Source organism: Myotis brandtii, unplaced genomic scaffold (genome assembly GCF_000412655.1).
Source record: "Myotis brandtii unplaced genomic scaffold, ASM41265v1 scaffold236, whole genome shotgun sequence".
In the NCBI taxonomy this organism is placed as follows: domain Eukaryota; kingdom Metazoa; phylum Chordata; class Mammalia; order Chiroptera; family Vespertilionidae; genus Myotis; species Myotis brandtii.
Genome location: NW_005358901.1, coordinates 1,190,206 through 1,209,658, shown reverse-complemented (window position 1 = coordinate 1,209,658; position 19,453 = coordinate 1,190,206). Strand labels below are relative to the sequence as shown.

Below are 19,453 nucleotides of genomic sequence, written 5' to 3'. Positions count from 1 at the left end.
TCAGAGTCCCACAGCTGTCCCTCCCCCTCAGACCACACGTGGTATGGCCATGTCTCCCCCTCAGACACCTCCTGGACGCCTCCAGCCACAGGAAACTCCGTGCCACTCTGACATACCAGCCCCAGGCTGCGGCTGGCAGGGTCCCCCTTCCTCGTGCCCATGTCCCACCACGTCCCAGCAGGCCGGCCTCACCTCGCTTCTGCATGAAGCTGAACAAGTCGTCCAGGAACTCCTTCCTCTTGGGGTCCCCGTCCAGTTCGTAGAGCTGTGAGGGCAAGGAGGGGACAGTTACCCTGAGGCCAGGGCTTGCCCAGGCCCCATGTCTCCGCCACAAGGAGCCCACAGAGGGGCTGCTGACAACAACAGAGGTTTATCCTCCTACAGTTCTGGGGCCAGAAGTCTGAGATCGAGGTGTGGCAGGGCCAAGCTCCCTCCTGAGGCTCCAGGGGGGCCCCCCCTGCCTCTTCTAGCTTCTGGGAGCTCCAGGAGCCCCTGGACTTGTGGCCGCACCACCCCAGTCTCTGCCTTTGCTGCCACATGGCTCTCCTCTGTGTCCAAATCCCCTTTTCTTACAGGACACCTGTCACTGGATTTAGGGCCACCTCATCTCATCACAATGCTTAACTAGTGACATTTGCAAAGACTCTACTTCCAAATAAGGTCCCGTTCACAGGGACTGGGAATTGGGACTTAAACACATCACTTAAAAATAAAAAAGCATTTTAGAGAGAGAGAGGGAGACGGGGTGGGGGGGAACCATAAATTTATTGTTGCACTGGTTTATGCATTTATTGGTTGATTCTCATTTGTGGCCTGACCAGAGATTGAACCTGCAACCTGGATGTACCGGGATGATGCTCCAGCTAACTAAGCGACCCGGCCAGGGCTTAAACACATCATTTTTGGGGGGACAGTTCATACCAAACAGCATCCACCCAGGTCGTTGCCACCATGAGGAATCCTGACCCTGTCCAGTGAGTCACATGATACTGAGGCACAGAGGCAGCGGGGAGACTGCAGCCCTGGGCTGTGGAGGCCTCTGGGTCTAGACTCGGTCCTGGGCACTGGCTGCCTGGGTTTGCCAGTCATCGCAGGAGGGAAAGGGCCTCCTCTTGGGGTTTTTGGCCTGACCAGAGATTGAACCTGCAACCTGGATGTACCGGGATGATGCTCCAGCTAACTAAGCGACCCGGCCAGGGCTTAAACACATCATTTTTGGGGGGACAGTTCATACCAAACAGCATCCACCCAGGTCGTTGCCACCATGAGGAATCCTGACCCTGTCCAGTGAGTCACATGATACCGAGGCACAGAGGCAGCGGGGAGACTGCAGCCCTGGACTGTGGAGGCCTCTGGGTTTGCCAGTCATCGCAGGAGGGGAAAGGGCCTCCTTTTGGGGTTTCGGAGGCAGGGGGTCCTCCACCCCATTGACCATGACCTCCCAGGTGCTGGGGGAGAAAGCCAGCAGAGATCATTAAAGAGTGAGGAGGGGGGAGGCAATTGGCTGAGGAGAAGCAGTGAAAATTAAGCTCCAGGAAATACAGCACTGTGACTGCCTGGACACGGAGGGACCGGGACCATGGGGGACCTCAAAACCACCAGTCAGCCCCAGCTCGGCTGGAATCATCCATCATCAGGGCCCAAGAACGCCCCAATACCCAGTTCCTCCGACAGGGATATCCGGGGGTCTAGGGAGGTGGGATTGTCAGGGCCAACCATTCCTCAGCCATTTTGCCCCTCTCTGGGCCTCAGTTTCCCCATCTGTGTAATGGAGACAAAATGGGGCCTCCAAGGCAAGGACTGGGGGAGACAAGAGCCCAGACCTGGGTGGTCGAAGCCTTTGTCTCCTCCTGCCGGGCCTGGCCCGGCCACATTCCTGTGCTGATTTACGGCATCCAGGGAGGCCCATATTTCCCCGCCTGAAGGGTGTGGGCCCAGCAGGTGGACCTTCCATTGGCGTGCTCACGCCAGGCCTTGTCTGTCCACTCCCTGCCCACATGACACCCCCCTGTCCCCTCCCCACTCTCCTCCTCCCTGGCTGGGAGTGTGAATTCACACACGCCTGGTTCCCTGTCTGCCCTGTGGGAGATCAGGGATGTTGTCTATGTTGTTGCCAGTATCTAGAAGGTAGCTGAGCACACAGCAGCTGTGTAGGAAATGCTAGCTAAGTGAGCCCCGCTTTCCCAGCTGCAAGGTGGGCCCAGCTAGGCAGAGTGTGGGGCCGGGTAGACTCGTGCATTGGCAGGTGCCCCCAGAACCTCGGGAGGGGATCTTATCGTGAAACAGGACCTTTGCAGATGTCATGAGCTAAGATGAGGTCACACTGGAGGCGGTGGCCCTAATCCAATGACAGTGTCCTTATAAGAAGAGGTGGGACACAGACACAGAGGAGAAGCCACGTGGGGACAGAGGCAGAGACTAGAGAGACCAGGGCGATGTGGCCGCAAGTCCAGGGACATGGGAGCCCCCAGAAGCTGGAAGAAGCAGGAAGGATCCTCCCCAGAACCTCCGGGAAGCGCGGCCCAGTGACACCTTGATTCCAGACTTCTGGCTCCGGGATATGAGAGGATAAATTATTGTTTTAAGCTGCTCCGTGTGTGGTCATTTGTCACGGCGTGGAAACTCATTCCGGGCAGCGTGTTCTTCTTTGAGGTCCTGACCCAGGTGGGGGAGGGTCCACACGGCCTAAACCCCTTCCCCAGGCCCAGCCCTCAGGAGACCTCAGTGCTCCTCCTGCCTCAGCCTCCCCCTCTTTAGAGGCCGCTGTGCAATAAACGCACCTGGAACCGTAACGGCCCTCATCGTCCAGGTGGGAAACTGAGGCTCAGGGTGGAGACCAGCTGCTCCATAACCCTTGGCAGAGGGGCTGGCTCAGTGGGGTGCGGGGCTGTTAACCCCAGGCCAAATGGTGGGCAGACCCCGTGGGGCCAGGGCATAGCATGAGGCCATAAAAGGGGATGTGTGGTGAATAAGGCAGCTTTAATAGCCGTGTCATGGGCAGCTGACAACAAAGCCGGGCAATAAAGGCTGCCCTAGCTTTATGGGGCTCTGGCCCCAAGTTCCGCACCCCTGTGGCGTGTGTCCCGCCCTAGCCAGCTGGATGGGGCTGTCCGCCGGGCCACAGGAATGGGGGAGCTGGGGACGGTGTCGAGACTCCTAATGGTGGTGTCCAGACCCCCCTTGTGGGCCAGTGGGCCAGGCTGCCTGTCCCCACAAGGCTCTCGAGTCACACAGCTGGGCCATAACACATCCTTCACCACCCCCCAGCCTGGTTCCCTGGCTGGAACCCTGCCCCCCTCAAGGTGGACCAAGAGGCGCTGAGATCGGCCACCTGCCATACCCAGGGCCACAAACCCAGGCTGGAGACTGGGCCAAACCTCCGGGAACTCCTCCTTGGGGCTGAGGCCTGAGGCAAGGGCCCCGCTCTCCTCCCCGAGACCTGATTTCCCTGGGACCAAGTGCCAGGCACCGAGGATGAGTCTCACTCTGGCTTTTGTCTGATTCTAAGGATACCCCTCCCTGCAGCCCACGAGGTCCCACAGACCCAGCCGGCCCCTATGCCGTCTCACCTCTCACCTGGCCTCTTGCTGCTACTCAAACCCATCAGAAGGTTCCACCTCCCGGCCTGTGCCCGGGCAGTTCCACCCACCGGGAATGCCTTTCCCAGCTCTGCCCCAGCTGGCTTCCCCTCCATCCAGAGGTCCCACAGCTCAAACATCATCACCACCAAGGGCCCACCCCGCCCTGAAAGAAGCCCCCGCCCTCAGATATCTCAGCCACAGCCCGTCTCTCCGGACACTCTGCTCTCACTTGGAACGCCTTTACTGATGAGGACGGTTTCCTTACTCACCCCCACGCTCCCCCAACCTAACCCTCCTGTCACCCGACCCACATGGATTCATACCCTGGTGGTCTGGTCCCCTGTCCTTCAGCCCCAGCAGAATGTTAGGGATTTTGTATCTTTTGTCCCCAGTGTCTAGAATTGGTCACCCAGCAGACACCCATTAAATGGACCTGGGTTCCTCAGTGCTGCATAAGGACAGGGACACTCATCCTTCCCCAAATCCAGCTACACCCAAGCCAGGGCCATGCTGGGCCAGCTGTGACCTCGACTGGGTTCACTTCCTGCCCTGTGACCCTTCTCAGGCCTCGGTTTGTTCAGCTGTGAAATGGGTGCAAAAGTTCAAGAATGTGAGATGTGGATGTGAAAGCCCGGGTTAGAGGCACGCACAGATGCTCCCTCCGTGCATGGCTCCCTTCTCCTCTTCCACCTGCAGGCCGGGGCGCCGGGACACACACAGCCCCTCTGCCTGTAGTGGGCTCAACCCAGTGTTGGTGTCCACCCACAAATACTAAGCTGGGCTGACTTTGTATCCCTCTCCCCCTCCCTAGCACCAACCACTGCCCGAAGGAGAAACTGAGGCTCAGAGTAGGTGGGGCCCAGGCTGCCCCTGACCCGCCCCCCGGCCCCCCCAGCAGCCAGAGGGGCTTTTCCAGTCTGCCCCTCCCCTGCCCTACAGTCGGGACTGTGCTTTCTGGGCAAAACAAGCACCCTCTCTCGCCGCCAGGCCTTGCATTGACTGTTCCCTCTCCTGGAATGCAGTTCCCCAGATCTCTGCACAGTCAGTCCCTCCTTCCAGCCCAGACATCACCTTCTCAGGGAGCCGCCCCCTCAGCCCTCCCCACCCCTTCCTTACCCTCTGACCCCTTCATCTGCTCTAGTTTCCTTCCGAGTACTTTGCACAAAGAGCTCAAATCCACAGGTCCTGACACTCCCCTTGCTCTAGGCCCAGCCTGAGGGTATGGGGGAGGGAGAAGAGGTGCTAGGACCCACAGGGGAGATCCCCCAGGAGGGGCCACAGGGCAGCCCCGGGAGGAGGAACAAAGCCAGGAGGTCTCAGGGCTCAGGTGGGGGCGGGGCGTGAGCAGGAGGAAAAGTGAGGTAACCATCCCAACCCCAAGGGTTTGGTGGGCAAACAGGAAATTCTTGTTTGTGGCCAAACAGTGAGCATTTTCCCCACAGCCAGGCAGGTTATACTGCTGACCGTCCAGTCCCCCCGCTCCCCGTCCTGGAGCTGAGGGGGTCCTTTGGAGCCAGAGAGCTCACCCTAGTGTGGGGGCCCCTCCCAGCCTGCTAGCCTGGAGAGGAGAGAAAGGCCACTGTGTCCGCTAGCAAATCCACAAGTGACATGTTGGGGTGGGGGGGCCGCTACCAGGGCCCAGCACACAAGTCTCCTCCCCAGGCCCTGCTGGGCCCGGCCAAGGTCACATTTCCAGACCAGTTAGTTCCCAGCCTGCCAAGGGGCCCAGGGGCCCTACTAGTCCTTAGGGGCCCAGGCTATAAAGAAAGAGCCGGAGGGCCCCGGGAGGACCTTTGCTCCCTTAACGGTGTCTGCTCAGGCCCCCTTCCGCCACCCAGGCGGCTCCAAAGTCCACAGGGCCCCACCTCCAGATGAGGCCACTGGGCTGGCGGGGGGACCCCAGGAGCGAGGCTGCTCTCCTTGAAGGCGGAAAACCAAGGAACTGCCTAGTGCCCAGCACTCAGGGGCTGTGCAGGAGCCGAGGAGCCACCCAGTCTCTGTGGTAAACAAGAATTAGCCGGAGAAACGCTGAGAACGGGCGGTTTTTTTAAAAAGGCCTATTTTTGTACCATCCCAATGCAGCTTCTAGGAAACCAGAGACGTGTGTCTTTCTCCACGTCCAGACGCCGGCTTGCAAGCACTCAGCTCGGGCGGGAACAGACCCGACCGGCAGCGCCTGTGTGCCCGGCGGGACCGCCTCGGGCATTCCTGAGCCACCGAGGGTCAGAAAGGAAGGACAGATACCATCGCAGGGCAGGAAGCAGGGGAGCATGCCGGAAGCTAGGCTGGCGCAGAGAGGTTCTGTGAAGGGAGGAGTGACAGTGAAGGAGCCAGGAGCCTGCAATCTGGGCTGGATTCAGCCCAGGGGCTTTAGTGCTTAAACTCACATACTTTTTCTTGAATTTTTTGAACAAAATATTTATGGAGGTGAAATTCACATAACACAGAATTCACCGATTGAAAGTAAACAATTCAGTGCCATTTAGTGCATTCGCTATATTGAGCAACCACCACCTCTAGCTAATCCCAGAACATTCCATCACCCCCCCTTCCCCTCCCCTTCCGCAGCCTCTGGCAAACCACTAATCCACTTTTTGTATCTGGATTTGCCTGTTCTTGACAGTTTACATGGAACCACACATTATGTGGCCTTTGTGTCTGGCTTCTCTCACTGAGCACTATGTGTTCAAGGTCCACCCATGTTGTAGCGAGTGTCAGCACCTCACTCCTTTTCATGGCCGAGTAATATTCCACTGGGTGGGTAGGGTCCTGTTGTGTTTATCTGTTCATTGGCGGATAGACACTGGGTTTGTTTCTAAACTTTGGCTCTTGTGAATCATGCTGCTGTGAGCACCTGTGTATAATTTCACCTATTTTAACATCCTTTGGGTTTTGGACAAGAACTGATTCACTGTAATAACTTCCATAAGCAAAATGAAAGTACAGTGAAACAAAGAAGAGAAGGTCTCGGGCTGGTTTTTACCCCCCAGATCCTATAAAACACCCAAGAGCAACCAGGATGGTAGATGACACCTCCTTGCAGCCTCCAGGGGCAGAGGGTCTGAGGGGCTTTCATGTTTTTGCGTCAAGAGCAGGCCGTGCCCCCCCTGCTCAGAAGCCAACCACGGCTTCCCTTATCGCTCTCAGGAGAAAAATCCAAACTGCTAGCCTGCCAGGCCCAAAGCCAGCTGGCTCATGATCTCCAACTCTTGTCCCCATGCTCACTTTACTCCACTCACACCAGCCTCCTCACTTCTCCCACACCCAGTCCTGCCCACCTGGAGTCCCCCTCCTCCAACCTTAGCCTCTCTCAGGCCTGCAGCTCTGACCCCCCCCAAACCAGGCCAACACAACTGTCACGGTCCGTGATTGTGCATTTATTCTGGGATGGCTTCTTCCGGTCTTTCTCCTCTTTCTTCCCACCCAGATGAGAGCCCCCAAGGGCATAACTGGGGTCTTTGGGTACTGGGCAAAGACCCTGGTATACAGCAGGAGCCTACTAATGAAGGGAGGAGAGCGCACACTCGCACCGCCTGGGTCTGTCCTCATCTGATGTCCCCCTCCCAGCGCTCCCTGCCCGCCCACTGATAAAAACCCCTCCTCACATTATGGGACACTGGTGAGGCCCTTCACAGCCGCCCAACCAGGATGACTCAGCACGCACAGCCGTTGCCAGGGCCCCAGGTGCTGGGAGTAGCGTCCCTGGGGGCCTCTCAGCCTCTCCCATTCACAGAAACGCCCACAGCTGCTGATGGGAGGGGGCTGGTGGGGCAGAACCCCACAGCCTCCTGTGCCTACTGTGGGATCAGGAAAACTGCAGAGGGCAGAGGGCGACCAGGTTCACACCAGCCACCTGCTAAGTGCTCGATCCACCCTTTTCAACGTGCATCAGGGCAGGGCGTCCAGGGCCCAGTGTGCACACATCACCCAACAGCATGAGGCCCAGAGATGGCAAAACTGAGCCCTGAGGCCAGGTCTTGCCCGCTCCCACAGAGACCCCAGAGCAGGGACAGACAAACGGACGAATGAGTAAAATATCGGAATGGGGCTCCGTGAGGCTGGGGAAGAGGTCATTTGGGGCAGAAGAACCTGGAAGAATGAGTAAAATATCGGAATGGGGCTCCGTGAGGCTGAAGAACCTGGAGTCTGAAACCTTCCCTGCCCCTCAGCCCTCAGTTTACCTATCACGAGGGAGGTGCTGAGCAACGGGATCAGGAAGCCGTCAAAGCAGCCTCGCAGCTCCAAGGGCAGCAGGACTCCGGCCCTCAGAAGGCCGGCCCAGGCGGGCACCGGAGGGTTTGAATTTGAAACTCCCAGGACACCGCATAGAGGAGGTGGAGACTGAGTGAGAGCTGTCAGCCCACGGGGTTTTGGCCAGGACAGACCAGCAGCCATTACTGAGCACCTGTAGGTCAGGCCAATGCGGGCTGCTGAGCATGCAGTGCGTTTCAGAGATCCAGATGTCCCTTGGGGCCCAGGCCAGCCAGGGAGATGACCAGCAGGCGGGAATCCCATGGGAGCTGGGTCTTCTGAAGCGGGGAGGGCAGAGTTGATGGCTGTAGGGGCTTAATCAATGTCTGTGGGACTTCAGGCCCCTCCCAGGAGTCACCCCCCCTGTGCACCTGACCCTGAGGGCACCCCCACCGGCCACTTGGCCCTTTCGCTTCCTGTCAGCGCTCCAGGCAGGGCCTCGTCCACGCAGATGCTGCAGGGGCCCCGCCCGGCCTGAAGGAAATTGGGGAAGTGATTCTAGGCAGGGCAGCAACATCTGTCTGCTCGGGCACCCCTCCCCAACTGGCCACATGTCCTTTCTCTGAAAAGAAATAGCACCCGCACCCACCACAGATATTAATAAAAAGCTCTAGAAACAAGTCACAGAATCGCACACACGAAGGCAAATCTTTCTGGATTTCCGGAACGCAAGGGTCTGGAGTAGGGCCCTGACCCCCAAACCCTCTCCTGTTCTCCTCGCCAGCCTTGCCTATGACCAGGGCCATCTGTGAAGTGGGCAGGGGTGCACCTGGGCGTCCAGGTGAAGATGAGGGACTCATGGGAAGCAGGGTCTACAGGGCGGAGGGTCTGGCTTTAGGAAGATGGCTGGGGGGAGGGGCAACAGGAGGAAACACCTTGGTGGCAGGACAAGGCTGGTGGCCCACCAGCCCCACGTCACGGTGGGGAACCTAAGGCCCACAGGGGATACCAGCAGGCCCGGCATCGAGGAAACGCTCAGGACAGGGATCAGCAGACACTTCCAGGAAGGGGAGCAGAGGGTGGTTGTCCCAGGCTGTCATGCAAACGGCATACAAATCCAGGCGGCCCCCTACCCACAGCCCTGGCCCTAGCTGACCACTATCCACTTTACAGACAGGGAAACAGAGGTACTGAGAGAACACCATGAAGATGGACTCAAACCCAGGTGGAGCCCACACGGCCCCTCGGTGCCTCTGGGATGGCTGCAGGGTGCACCCGCCTCATCAGCCTCACCAAGTGGGAGGAACCCCTGCCCCCAAGAGCCTCGCACTCAGGGGCTCTGGGCCAAGGCTCAGGGTCAGGGAGCCCCAAATCCAGAGTCTGCCTCCTCCCCTTCAGCAATTACTAATCGGATGTTCCACGCTGACCCTGGGGCATTTCACAGGGGATTCCAGGCCTGCACAACCCAAACATGACAGTCTCGTGATCCTGAACGCCGGCTTGCAGAGGCCTCGGGTCCAAGCCCTGCGCCCAGGGCCCGGCACCCGGGAATTAAAAATCTTGTCCTGGGTTTCCTCAGAAAGGAACCAGCCCTGTTTCCCTGCAGTCGGGCCCCCAGGCAGTCCCAGAACACACCAGAGGGACTTTCCCAGTGGTTGGAGCTGTTCAGAAAGCTCTACCTGGCCAGGGAGTGAGGTCCCCGTCACTCCCAGCCCAGGTTCTCCGAACAGACACCCAGCCAGTGCCAGCAGCTTCAGGAGTGGAAGGCCAGGGGACAGGCGCCACCGTGCCCCAGCCGGGCTGACCTGGTCCCCTGTAACGGACAGCAGCAGATACAGCAGGAAGGAACAAGGCTGCCTCCCGCCTCCCACCCAGGAGTCAAGAGCAGGGGTCCTCAAACTTTTTAAACAGGGGGCCAGTTCACTGTCCCTCAGACCGTTGGAGGGCCGGACTATAGTTTAAAAAAAAACTATGAACAAATTCCTATGCACACTGCACATATCTTATTTTGAAGTAAAAAAACAAAACAGGAACAAATACAATATTTGTATTTGCATGTGGCCCGCGGGCCGTAGTTTGAGGACCCCTGGTCAAGAGGAAGGGGCCCCAGTGGGCTCAGGCCCTGGAGTGCCCACAGGGAACACCCAAGGAAGCCTCTGCCAGACCCAGGCCGAGGGCAAGAAACAGGAACTTGGTGACCCATGTTGGTGGCCAGTAGCCTCAGGGTGCCGCAGGAGGGGGACCCCCACTCCTAGAACATCCCCACTTCCTTCAGAAAATTCTCCTGAAGGGAAGCATGGAGGAGAGAGGAGATGCCAGCTGGGCAGCCCTGGCAAGCCCTTGACTGGCACCCACCACATCCTGCCCCTCCTCCTCCTCCAGGACACTAGGTAAACGGTAACCAGTAACGATGACGATGAAATGCCAGTAGCCAGCCATCTGCATCTCTGTAAGGCTAGGCTCTACCCTGCATGGTGATGACAACGAAATGAATAACCCAGAAGTGACTACAGGCCCCACTTCCCTTCCAAGAATCGGGCACCCATTAGTAGTCGCTGAAGGGGAAGGGGAGGGGGAAGGTAGGCCAATGGCTGAGCAGGGCGGGGAGAGGGTGGCACCCATGCACACCCATCCACAGGGCACTCGCCAGCCTGCTGGCCCTGGGAAAGTGACAGAGAGGGAAAGAGACAGAGAGGCATGGGGGAGAGAGCAAAACCAGGAGGCTCCATTAACAGACAGACGCAGTCAGGGTCCCAGCCCCCGGCTGTCCCCTGGCCTGCCAGCCCCCATCAGAGAAGCTGACCCAGCCTGCATCCCAGAGAAGAATTCACGGAGCTGATCACAGAAGGGGATTAAATAAGAACAGAAGGAAGGGGCAGCCAGCCCCTGCCTGGTCTGCAATGGGGGGCCCTTTAGTGTTGGGGGCTTGGAGCCTGGGCAGGTGCCCTCTTGGGTGGGGGCCTCCCAAGCCCAGACGAGCCACATTTGTAGCGATGAGCTCAGACCACTATTCGGGGTGGGGGGCTGGGAGCACAGCCTAACAGGGCAGAGGCCAGGGTGACCATGGGGCAGACCCTTCATGGGGCACAGCACTGAGGCACATGGCCCCTCCTGGCCACGCCAGCCTGGAGAGAGATGGCAGACAACCCCCCAGGAGACCAGCAGAACTCACGCGCACCACTTCAACGACTCCACCCCGACAGAAACCGCCAGCCCCGACCCCACCCAGAGAGCCACACAGCCCCCCAACCTGGACCTCTATGCGGCTCACAGACCCTGCTGATGTGCCCACGGCTCTGCCCACCCTTATGTGGTCTCCCAGTACACACCTGGACACGCCCGTCCACCCAGACACAGACACACAAACACAGACACACCCTTGTTTTCTGGCTCGAAGATAATGGCCCCAGACAGCCTGCCCTTGGCCGCCGCGCTCACCTGGCCCGCTGGGTCCCCTGCCCCCGCCCCCACACCAGGCTGTAAGAGGATAGCAACTCCTGTCTGTTTTCTTTTCTTTTTTTTCCTGTCTGTTTTCTTTACAGATTCGTCCCCGGTGCCCAGAATGGGGGCTGGTACACAGCAGGTGCTCTATACGTATTTGTGGAAGGACCGGGCGCAGCCACGTGCACACAGGTGCACAGCCTGACTTTCTGCCTGAACCCAGTCCCACGACCTCATGGGTGGGACAGTAGGGGTCTCCTTGACTCAACCCAATTCCCAAAGCGGAGTGGGCAGCTGGTGGGGGCCGGGCCGTCCACATCATGTGCCGAGCAGGCCCTGGCTCCCTCCTGAAAGTGCCCATCCGAGCGCCATGTCAGGGGTCTGTCTGTCTCCCTGTGTGTGTCTCCTCTTCTTATAAGGACACCTGTCCTTAGACTCGGGGCCCACCCTACTCCAGTCTGACCTCATCTTAGCTAATTATATCTGCAAAGACCTGTCTCCTTCGTCTGGGAGGACAGAAGTGCGTCCCAGATCCGCTTCTGCAGGGGCCCCTGGGGCCGAGGGGCTTGCAAGGGTGGCGAGCGGTACTGACTGCACCTTCCCTGGCCCCCACCCCTCAGCCCCATGAGACCCCTGCCAGCCCCAACCACAGTGCAAGGCCAAGTCCTGAGCTGAGGCCTTCAATAGGCAGGCTGGTTACCATTTAACCCTGTGACCCCTAATTGTCCTCTGGCCGAACGCAGCCAGGCAGTCAGAAAAGGGGCGGTCTGCACCCCGCCCCCACGCATGACCACCCACCGGCCAGTACCCCCAGCTGCTCCCCTGACCAGGCATGGAGTGCATCCTGACATGGTGACAGCATCTGTGATGGGGGTGCGGGGCTATCACAACAAAGGGTGAGGGGGACTCCCCACCACATCACTATAGGTGGTGCTGGCTGTGGGAATTAGAACGTTTAGGGGGTTGAAGGGCCTTTGTGTCAAGAGTAAAAACTGAGGCACAGAGTGGGCCAAGCCCTGGATCAGAGAGGGCACAGCCCTGCCTAAGATCACACAGCACACGAGGGGAAGGAATCGAGGAGGGTGGTGGGAGTCTCCATGGCCCCTGGGCCCTGTCGGCGCTGCAGTCCGATCCACTGCAGGCAGGCGAGGGCAGCTGACCAATGTGAACCACTGACCAGGGGACCTGACTCTCTGGTTACAGTTAATGGGCACCACCGAGACCTCACGCCGCACAGGGCAGGGGAGCCCAGCGGCGGCAGGCACGCAGGCCCACACACAGGCACCTGTGGGAGCCGGCCGTGTGTAGGTGCTCTCACACGTGTGTGCTTGCAGACCCCCACCTACACGGCCAGGTGCAAACAAAGCCACAGGAGACTGTCACCCCATCACATACAGACACCAGGAGCACTCTAGGCACCGGAGTCAGCACATTCTGGGACACCCAGTCACCCCTAGGTGTGTCCGGACCCCAGGGCGGACTCAGCAACATGTCCACATAAGTTGGAGACACGTCACATGGTAAGCACATGCAGACATACACACACATCAGGACTTGAGCATGTGCCCAAGATGACAGACACACATAGAAGACGCGCCCTGGCCAGTGTGACTGAGTTGGTTGGAGCGTCGTCCCGTACACCAAAAAGTGGCGGGTGGATTCCAGGTCAGGGCACATACCCAGGTATCGGGTTCAATCCCGTTGGGGTGCAGTGCGGGAGGCAACCGATTGGTGTTTCTTTCTTACATCGATATTTCTCTCCCTCCCCCCGCCCACTTCCTCTCTATAAAGTTAATTAAAAAAAAAAAAAAGATGCCGCAGATGGGTCTACATGGCCTCAGAACACACACACACACACACACACACACACACACACACACACGAAAGCCACGCACAAGCACAAGTGTGTGTTACGCACAAGAGGGTTCAAATGTCCCCGGGGCCCTAGCTCTGGCAAACAGACTCCGACACTCTCAGGGCCCTGGGAAGATGGGACCCCACAGCCCACGGAACCATATGCACCACCACGTCCCCACACCCACATGCACACGCACACACCCTGCCAGCGGGCGGCCCCACGTGGCTCACCCACGCTCATTCCCTGCTGGGCACTCGGGAGGACACTGCCTGCCAGGCACCGCTCCCTCCGTCAGCCGCGTGTGTTATTAGAGAGCGTGAGGCGTGGCTGGGCACTTGGCAGCGCCACCAGGGTGGGGAGCTGGCAGTGGGCGTAGGGCCAGGCCACAGCGGTGACCCCATGGTGGTGACCCTGTGGCTGGGTGACAGCATAGGGGCCAGATAAGGTTCTTCCGGCTGAGTCAGTGTGGTTCCCAGGGCTGGCACGGGCAGGGGCATGGTGCCAGGGGCTGGCGGGCAAGCACCCTCCCCACACCCGCCATGACCCAGCTGGCTCTGAGCCAACAGCCACAGCAGCTTTGATGAGGCAGGCGCTGCCCTAGGCAGGGAGGGCTGGGCTCCCCAGGGGCTTCCCAATACCCCTCCCCACCCCTTTGAACGCGGCCCAGGATTCCCAGCGCCTCAGGAAGACACCTGGTGCCAGAGCTGGCTGGCCCAGCACCCACGGGGCCTGGCCCCTGGCCCACTCGGTCTCAGGCACACCGGATGCACATGCTGGGCTCAGAACCCAGTGTCTGACCTGGCCTTTGCCCAGGCTGTGTCCTTTCCCTGGAGTGCCCTCCTCCACTGGGAAGATTCCTACTCATCCTCTGTCCCCATCCAAAAGGCTCAGCTGTGACGCCGGCCGCTCACCTCTGCCTGGCCCGTGGGCTCCTGAAGAGGCCTCCCAGCATCTCCCCCACCCCCCACCTAAATCCTGCCAAGACCGCCTGTGAGCCTACTTCTGGGTTGCTCTAATATTCTTCCCACCTCTTCCCTTCCCCTTTATGTTCCAGCCACGCTATTCCAAGAAGCAAACCCTACCCTTCTCTGCCCACCTGGCAAACTTTTTCATGCCCTGCAAAGCCCCCGCTCCAATGCCCCTTCCTCTGGGCAGCCTTCCTTCCAATCCTCTTCCTCTAGCCCAGCCCTGACCCCCTTAGGACTGGGAATACCTGTGTCCTGATCTATATTCCCCAGCCTGGGGGGCTGCCAGGCAGGATAAAGAAAATGTCTGCCACCTCCTCCCTGAGCCCCAGCAATTCCAGCTCCCCACCCCACCCCACCCCTCCCGACACTGCCCCAAGCAGCTCCGGTCAGGCCAGAGATGTTCACTGCAGTGTTTACAACAAGGAAACAGAGAAGCAGACCAGCACTGGTGTCAGCCCCACAAGGGAACTCTGCATGGAGCTAACAAAAACCAGGCAACTTGGGACATTCTCATACGACAGTCAGATGCTGAGTGATGAGGGCATGAAAACACCTACAAAAAGCAGTGTCCAGAGACAAACGGCAGGGGAAGGGGGGTTAGAGAGCAACCAAAGGACTTGTATGCACGCATATTAGCATAACCAATGGACACGGATACTGGGGCAGTGGGGGCTTGTCTTGGGGTGTGGGAGTGGCCAGGGAGGGATCAATTGTGGAAAAAGAAGACATGTAATACTTTAAATAATAGAAAAAAGTCTTTATTCAGGATGGACTTGGACACTTTGGCCTAAGTGAATGATTGCTGAATCACAAAAGTGAACCAGGTGCTGCTGGAAACATAGGAAGAACACAAATCCTACTTCCTGTGACCTCTGGACTCTGACGTATATATCCCCTTAGTTCCTTAAATCCTGTTGTAGGATTTATATGTGCACATATCACATTCCCACTCAGCATCATTATGAATTATGAGCAACCCCACTCCAGTTACCCTTTCCAGTCATTGGAGCTGGTGATGAAGTCGGCAGGCCACCACCATTGCCCATCAGACTCCATAGAGCAGGCTCAGAGTGCTCCTGGCAGCCCTGGGCCAACCATGAGGCATATGTAAAACTTTAGACTATAAATAAAAAAAAACAAAAGCAGTGTCCAGCTGAGCAATGGGTGGAACCACCCACATCTCTGAAAAGGTCACATGTCTGGGCACACGTGGGCCCAGAAAAACCATGGCTGACACCGGCCAGTTTGGGGTGGGGGCTGTCAGCCTCGAGCTTCGATGGAAGCAGTCCATGTTCTCTCCCCACAAGAATGGTGTCTAGTGTTAATTCTGGAACAAAAAATGAACTTAAAACATGTCCTCTAGGAATCCACTGGCCCTGTCTTTGGGGTTCGTGGGTCTCCCGGGGACGCAGAATAAAACCTTTCCTTTTCTTTCTAAAAAAAAACACCAAAAAACAAAAAACCATGTCCTCTAGCTGAGGACACCTCTGAGACCCATGGCTTCTTCACCTCCCAGTCCCTAAACCCATACCCAGGGCCACGTGTGTCAGAGAGGAGCAGGACACCCCTGGAATAAATGGGCCCCCAGAGGCCCGGGGGTGGGGGAGGCCAGATGGGGCCCTTGGTGAGGAGGCAGCCAGCGGCCTCTTGGGGCTGCTGGTGGCTATTTCTGCCCAAGTGCCCACTGTGTCCAGGCACTGGGTCCTGAGACCTCAGTGTGACGCCTTGGACCAGCTGCTGCCGTTTCAGATGAAGGAGACGGAGGCTCGGTAAAGCTGCCAGGCTTCCCTTCAACCCCGTAGCCAGTGGCCCGGGCCCCTTGCCGGTCCATCCGCTCCCCCAGGAATGCTCTGGCAGGTGCTGGGCCAGGTTACCCTGGAATCCCGTCCCAGCTCTGACACCTCCCCCAGGGCAAGGGCCTCAGTTTCCCCATTTGCACAACAGGGGCCATGGCAATGCCTCCCCCGTGGCATCAAGAGGATACACATGAGACATACATGAGCCGTGCAACCTGCTGCCTGCGGCACAGTTAAGCGACATATATTAGGCAAAATTGTCATCTCTGACCTCCTTTACAGGTTATGTGGTGAGCAGACATTACCTTGGAGAGCAGGGAAAAGTAGCCCAACATTTCATGCAAATCAAAACCACCGTTGAGATGCCAGGGGACTCCCACCCACACACACGGCTGGAACCAGGCATGACAGGTGCTGGTGAGAACTGGGAGAAACTGGAGCCTCATGCACGGCAGGTGGGATGCAAAATGGGGCAGGGCTGTGGCCAGCGCTCAGCAGCTCCTCGACACATCAAACACAGTTACCATCTGAACCAGAAAGCCCACTGCTAGGTGCACACCCAAGACAAGTGAAAACCTATGTTCACACAAAAACCTGCACATGAACATGCATGTTCACAGCAGCACGATTCCCCACTGCCGAGAGGTGGAAGCCACCCAAGTATCCGCCCACGGAGAAGTGGACAAGCACAATGGGATCCATCTATACTCTGGAATATCACTCGGCCACGAAAAGGAGCGGAGCACCGACACTCACTACAATGGGGATGGACCTTGAACACATGACTCTCAGTGAGAGAAGCCAGACACCCAAGGCCACACAGCGTGTGATTCTATTTATGTGAAATGCCCAGGACAGGCACATCCACAGAAAATGGGTCAAGGGCTGGGGAAGGGGGTGAGGGGAACTGCTAAAGGGGATGCAACTCCTTTCTGGGGGATGAAATGTCCAAAAATTGATGTGGTGATGGGCGCACAACCCTGTGAATATACTAAAAACCAGTGAACTGCACCCTTTAAATGGGTGAATTATGTACCATGCAACTTTTCTATCAATAAAGCTGTTTGAAAATGCCAACACTGATTTGAGTTCTTAAGACAAAGGGTTCAAATCCTTTAGCGGCTGAAGATCTGTGAGGAAGAGTTTGCTGATTTAAAATCCCACAGTGGCACTTTCTAAAGCCCACGCATGGCTGTGTTGGTGACAGGAAGCCACCAGGATGTCACCAGATGCCACATCCGACGCCAGGAGGCTGAGATCCTAATCACGGCCTGTTACACACCCTCATCCCCAGCCAGCAGCTCCGGGTGAGCTTCATGAGAGTACCTGTCTGGGGGGGTTTCCAGGTTTTCCAGGAAAGATTTTGTGGTCACGAGCCCACTGCTCCTGGCCCCTCCCCAGCCTGGCTGCCCCCAGACCGACAGCCGACAGTGAAATGTCAAGGCTGTCGAGGGTTTCAGGGCAGAAGTCAGGCCCTGCCAAGATCAGGGAGGAAGAGGCAGAGATGATGCCAAGTGGATGGCCGGCCGGCTGGCTGCCACGTGCCAGGAAGGGGGTGGGGCAGCGCCAGAGTCAACACGGCCCCCAACATCTGCCAAGCTGGCTGGGCCCAAGCCACTATTGACACTGGCTGCACAGGTGCCTGGCTAGCTGGGTGGGCAGGCAGCACCGGCAGCAGGACCTGCCATAAACGGGCAAAAATAAGCTCCCAGCACCACAGGGCAGGCCCCCGGTGTCCCCAAACCTCCCTCAGCCCACCTCATCTCGGAATACAGGCCCATCGCCTCTACTATTGACACTGGCTGCACAGGTGCCTGGCTAGCTGGGTGGGCAGGCAGCACCGGCAGCAGGACCTGCCATAAACGGGCAAAAATAAGCTCCCAGCACCACAGGGCAGGTCCCCGGTGGCCCCAAACCTCCCTCAGCCCACCTCATCTCGGGACCCAGACCAGTAATGTCTGGCCCCTATGCCCAAGCCAAGCCAGGTCCCACCGCAGGGCCTTTGCACGGGCTGTTTCCTCTGCCAGGCGCACCATTCCTCCATGTGTGTGCCTGGCTCCTTCTCCTACAAGGCTCAGCCCAAAGGTCACGTTCTAAGAGGCTCGCTGCTTCCTCTGTAAAAATGCCGGCCACATCCCATGTTATTATCCATTTACTGGTTTACTGACCTTCTCCACCCACAACAGAAAGAAACCATGAGAGTGAGTTTGTAACACTGAAGCTCCCTGACCGTCTGGCCTCAGAAACTGTGACCTGACCCTGTGTATCCCCAGACATCACCGTCACGTCCCCGACAAGTGGGACAATGGCTCCGGAGGCTCTTTGTTCCTGACATGCGAAAAGGTCTTTGGGGTCAGGGCTTCTAACCCCTGTCCCCACCTGGTCTGACCACCAACGCCCCCCTTCCCTCCATCAGTGTTGGGGCCAGGGGAGCAGGGGTTCTGTCAACCTCTGATGCCCCGAGGGCCGCACAACCTCGCCCCTCCCACCTGGCTGTGATGCTGTGAGGCAGGAGGGTCTGTCCAGCTGTGACTCCCAGCCTGAGGGCTGTGTGCAGGGCAGACAGCAAATATTTGGTGGCTAAGTAAACACGACTCGCCTACAACATGTCCGTCTGTGTTATGTTGAACCCAGAGGACGCCAGGGGCTCGGAGTCTGCAGAACCTGCTTCCAACACCATGCCTGTTTTCTCACCTACAAAATGGGGTGAGCGGCCACCTAGCAAGGGTTTTCTTCCCAAAGGGAGGGAAACTGAGGCAGGGAGCAGGGTGGGGCCGTCAGTCCTCCATGCAGGTTCAGGTTGGTGGCCACATCCTTGAAGCTGGCCTGGCCAACCCTCCTGCCTCCCCACCTCCTCCATCCCTGTCACTCCCAACACAGCCCCCATGGGTCCAATTTCCAGTTCTTTACTTCATCGGTGAGTTTTCTGATGGCCTGAACGCAAGTCTCCGAGGGCTCCTGAGTCCCAGCATCCTCTTCTCCAAGTGAAGCAGAGAGAGAAGCCACTGGCTCTGAGTCCCTAGAGACCAGCGCAGGGTAGCCGGGCTTCACCTCCCTCTGGGAGGGGCTCGCAGCCAATCCTGGAGCCAGCATCTGGAAGGGAGCTACCCGGAGGCCACTCTCGGGTGCCGTCATGTTCACAGCCCCGTGGAGCCCCAGCAAGGCTGGGCTCTGGGCCAGGGAGGCCAGGTCCCCTCCAGCCACTCCTAGAGGTCGGGGCAGGGCCCAGCTGGCCGAGGATGGAATGCAAGCCCCACTGGCCACCGAGGCCGCCATCTGGTTTCCATCTGCCCAGCCCAGCTCGGCCCAACTTCAAAGGATGCCCCGCCCGGCCACTTCCTCTGCCCTGGCCGCCCTTGGAAAGGCACCAGAATGGCCTGCTTCCTCCCCGCCCCTCCAGAGCCCCAGGGTGCTTGGCCGTCCACACCAACCACACAACGTGGACACCTCCTGCTCAGCCAACCGCCTGGGCCTCAATCTACTGAACTCCACTCAGGAGGCCGGACCGACAAGGCCTCCAGCCCCACGTCACCGGGCCACACCCACAAACCATGCCCAGCTAGGTCACTGCACAGCCTCTGCCTGGGCCATTCCCTCCACTCTGAACCCGTCTCCTCG

At 58.3% G+C, this 19,453-nt stretch overlaps 1 protein-coding gene across 1 annotated transcript in view; it reads right to left on the bottom strand.

Moving 5' to 3' along the window:
* ARID3A (AT rich interactive domain 3A (BRIGHT-like)) overlaps positions 1-19,453 on the bottom strand; it is a gene marked incomplete at its 5' end in the record, with an annotated part of 36,089 nt that overhangs the window by 14,033 nt on the left and 2,603 nt on the right. Inside the window, 6 exon segments of the mRNA XM_014540059.1 lie at positions 193-265; positions 3,378-3,392; positions 5,046-5,086; positions 13,405-13,431; positions 17,072-17,106; positions 18,671-18,686. Of these exon segments, the coding sequence (XP_014395545.1) occupies positions 193-265; positions 3,378-3,392; positions 5,046-5,086; positions 13,405-13,431; positions 17,072-17,106; positions 18,671-18,686 (207 nt within the window).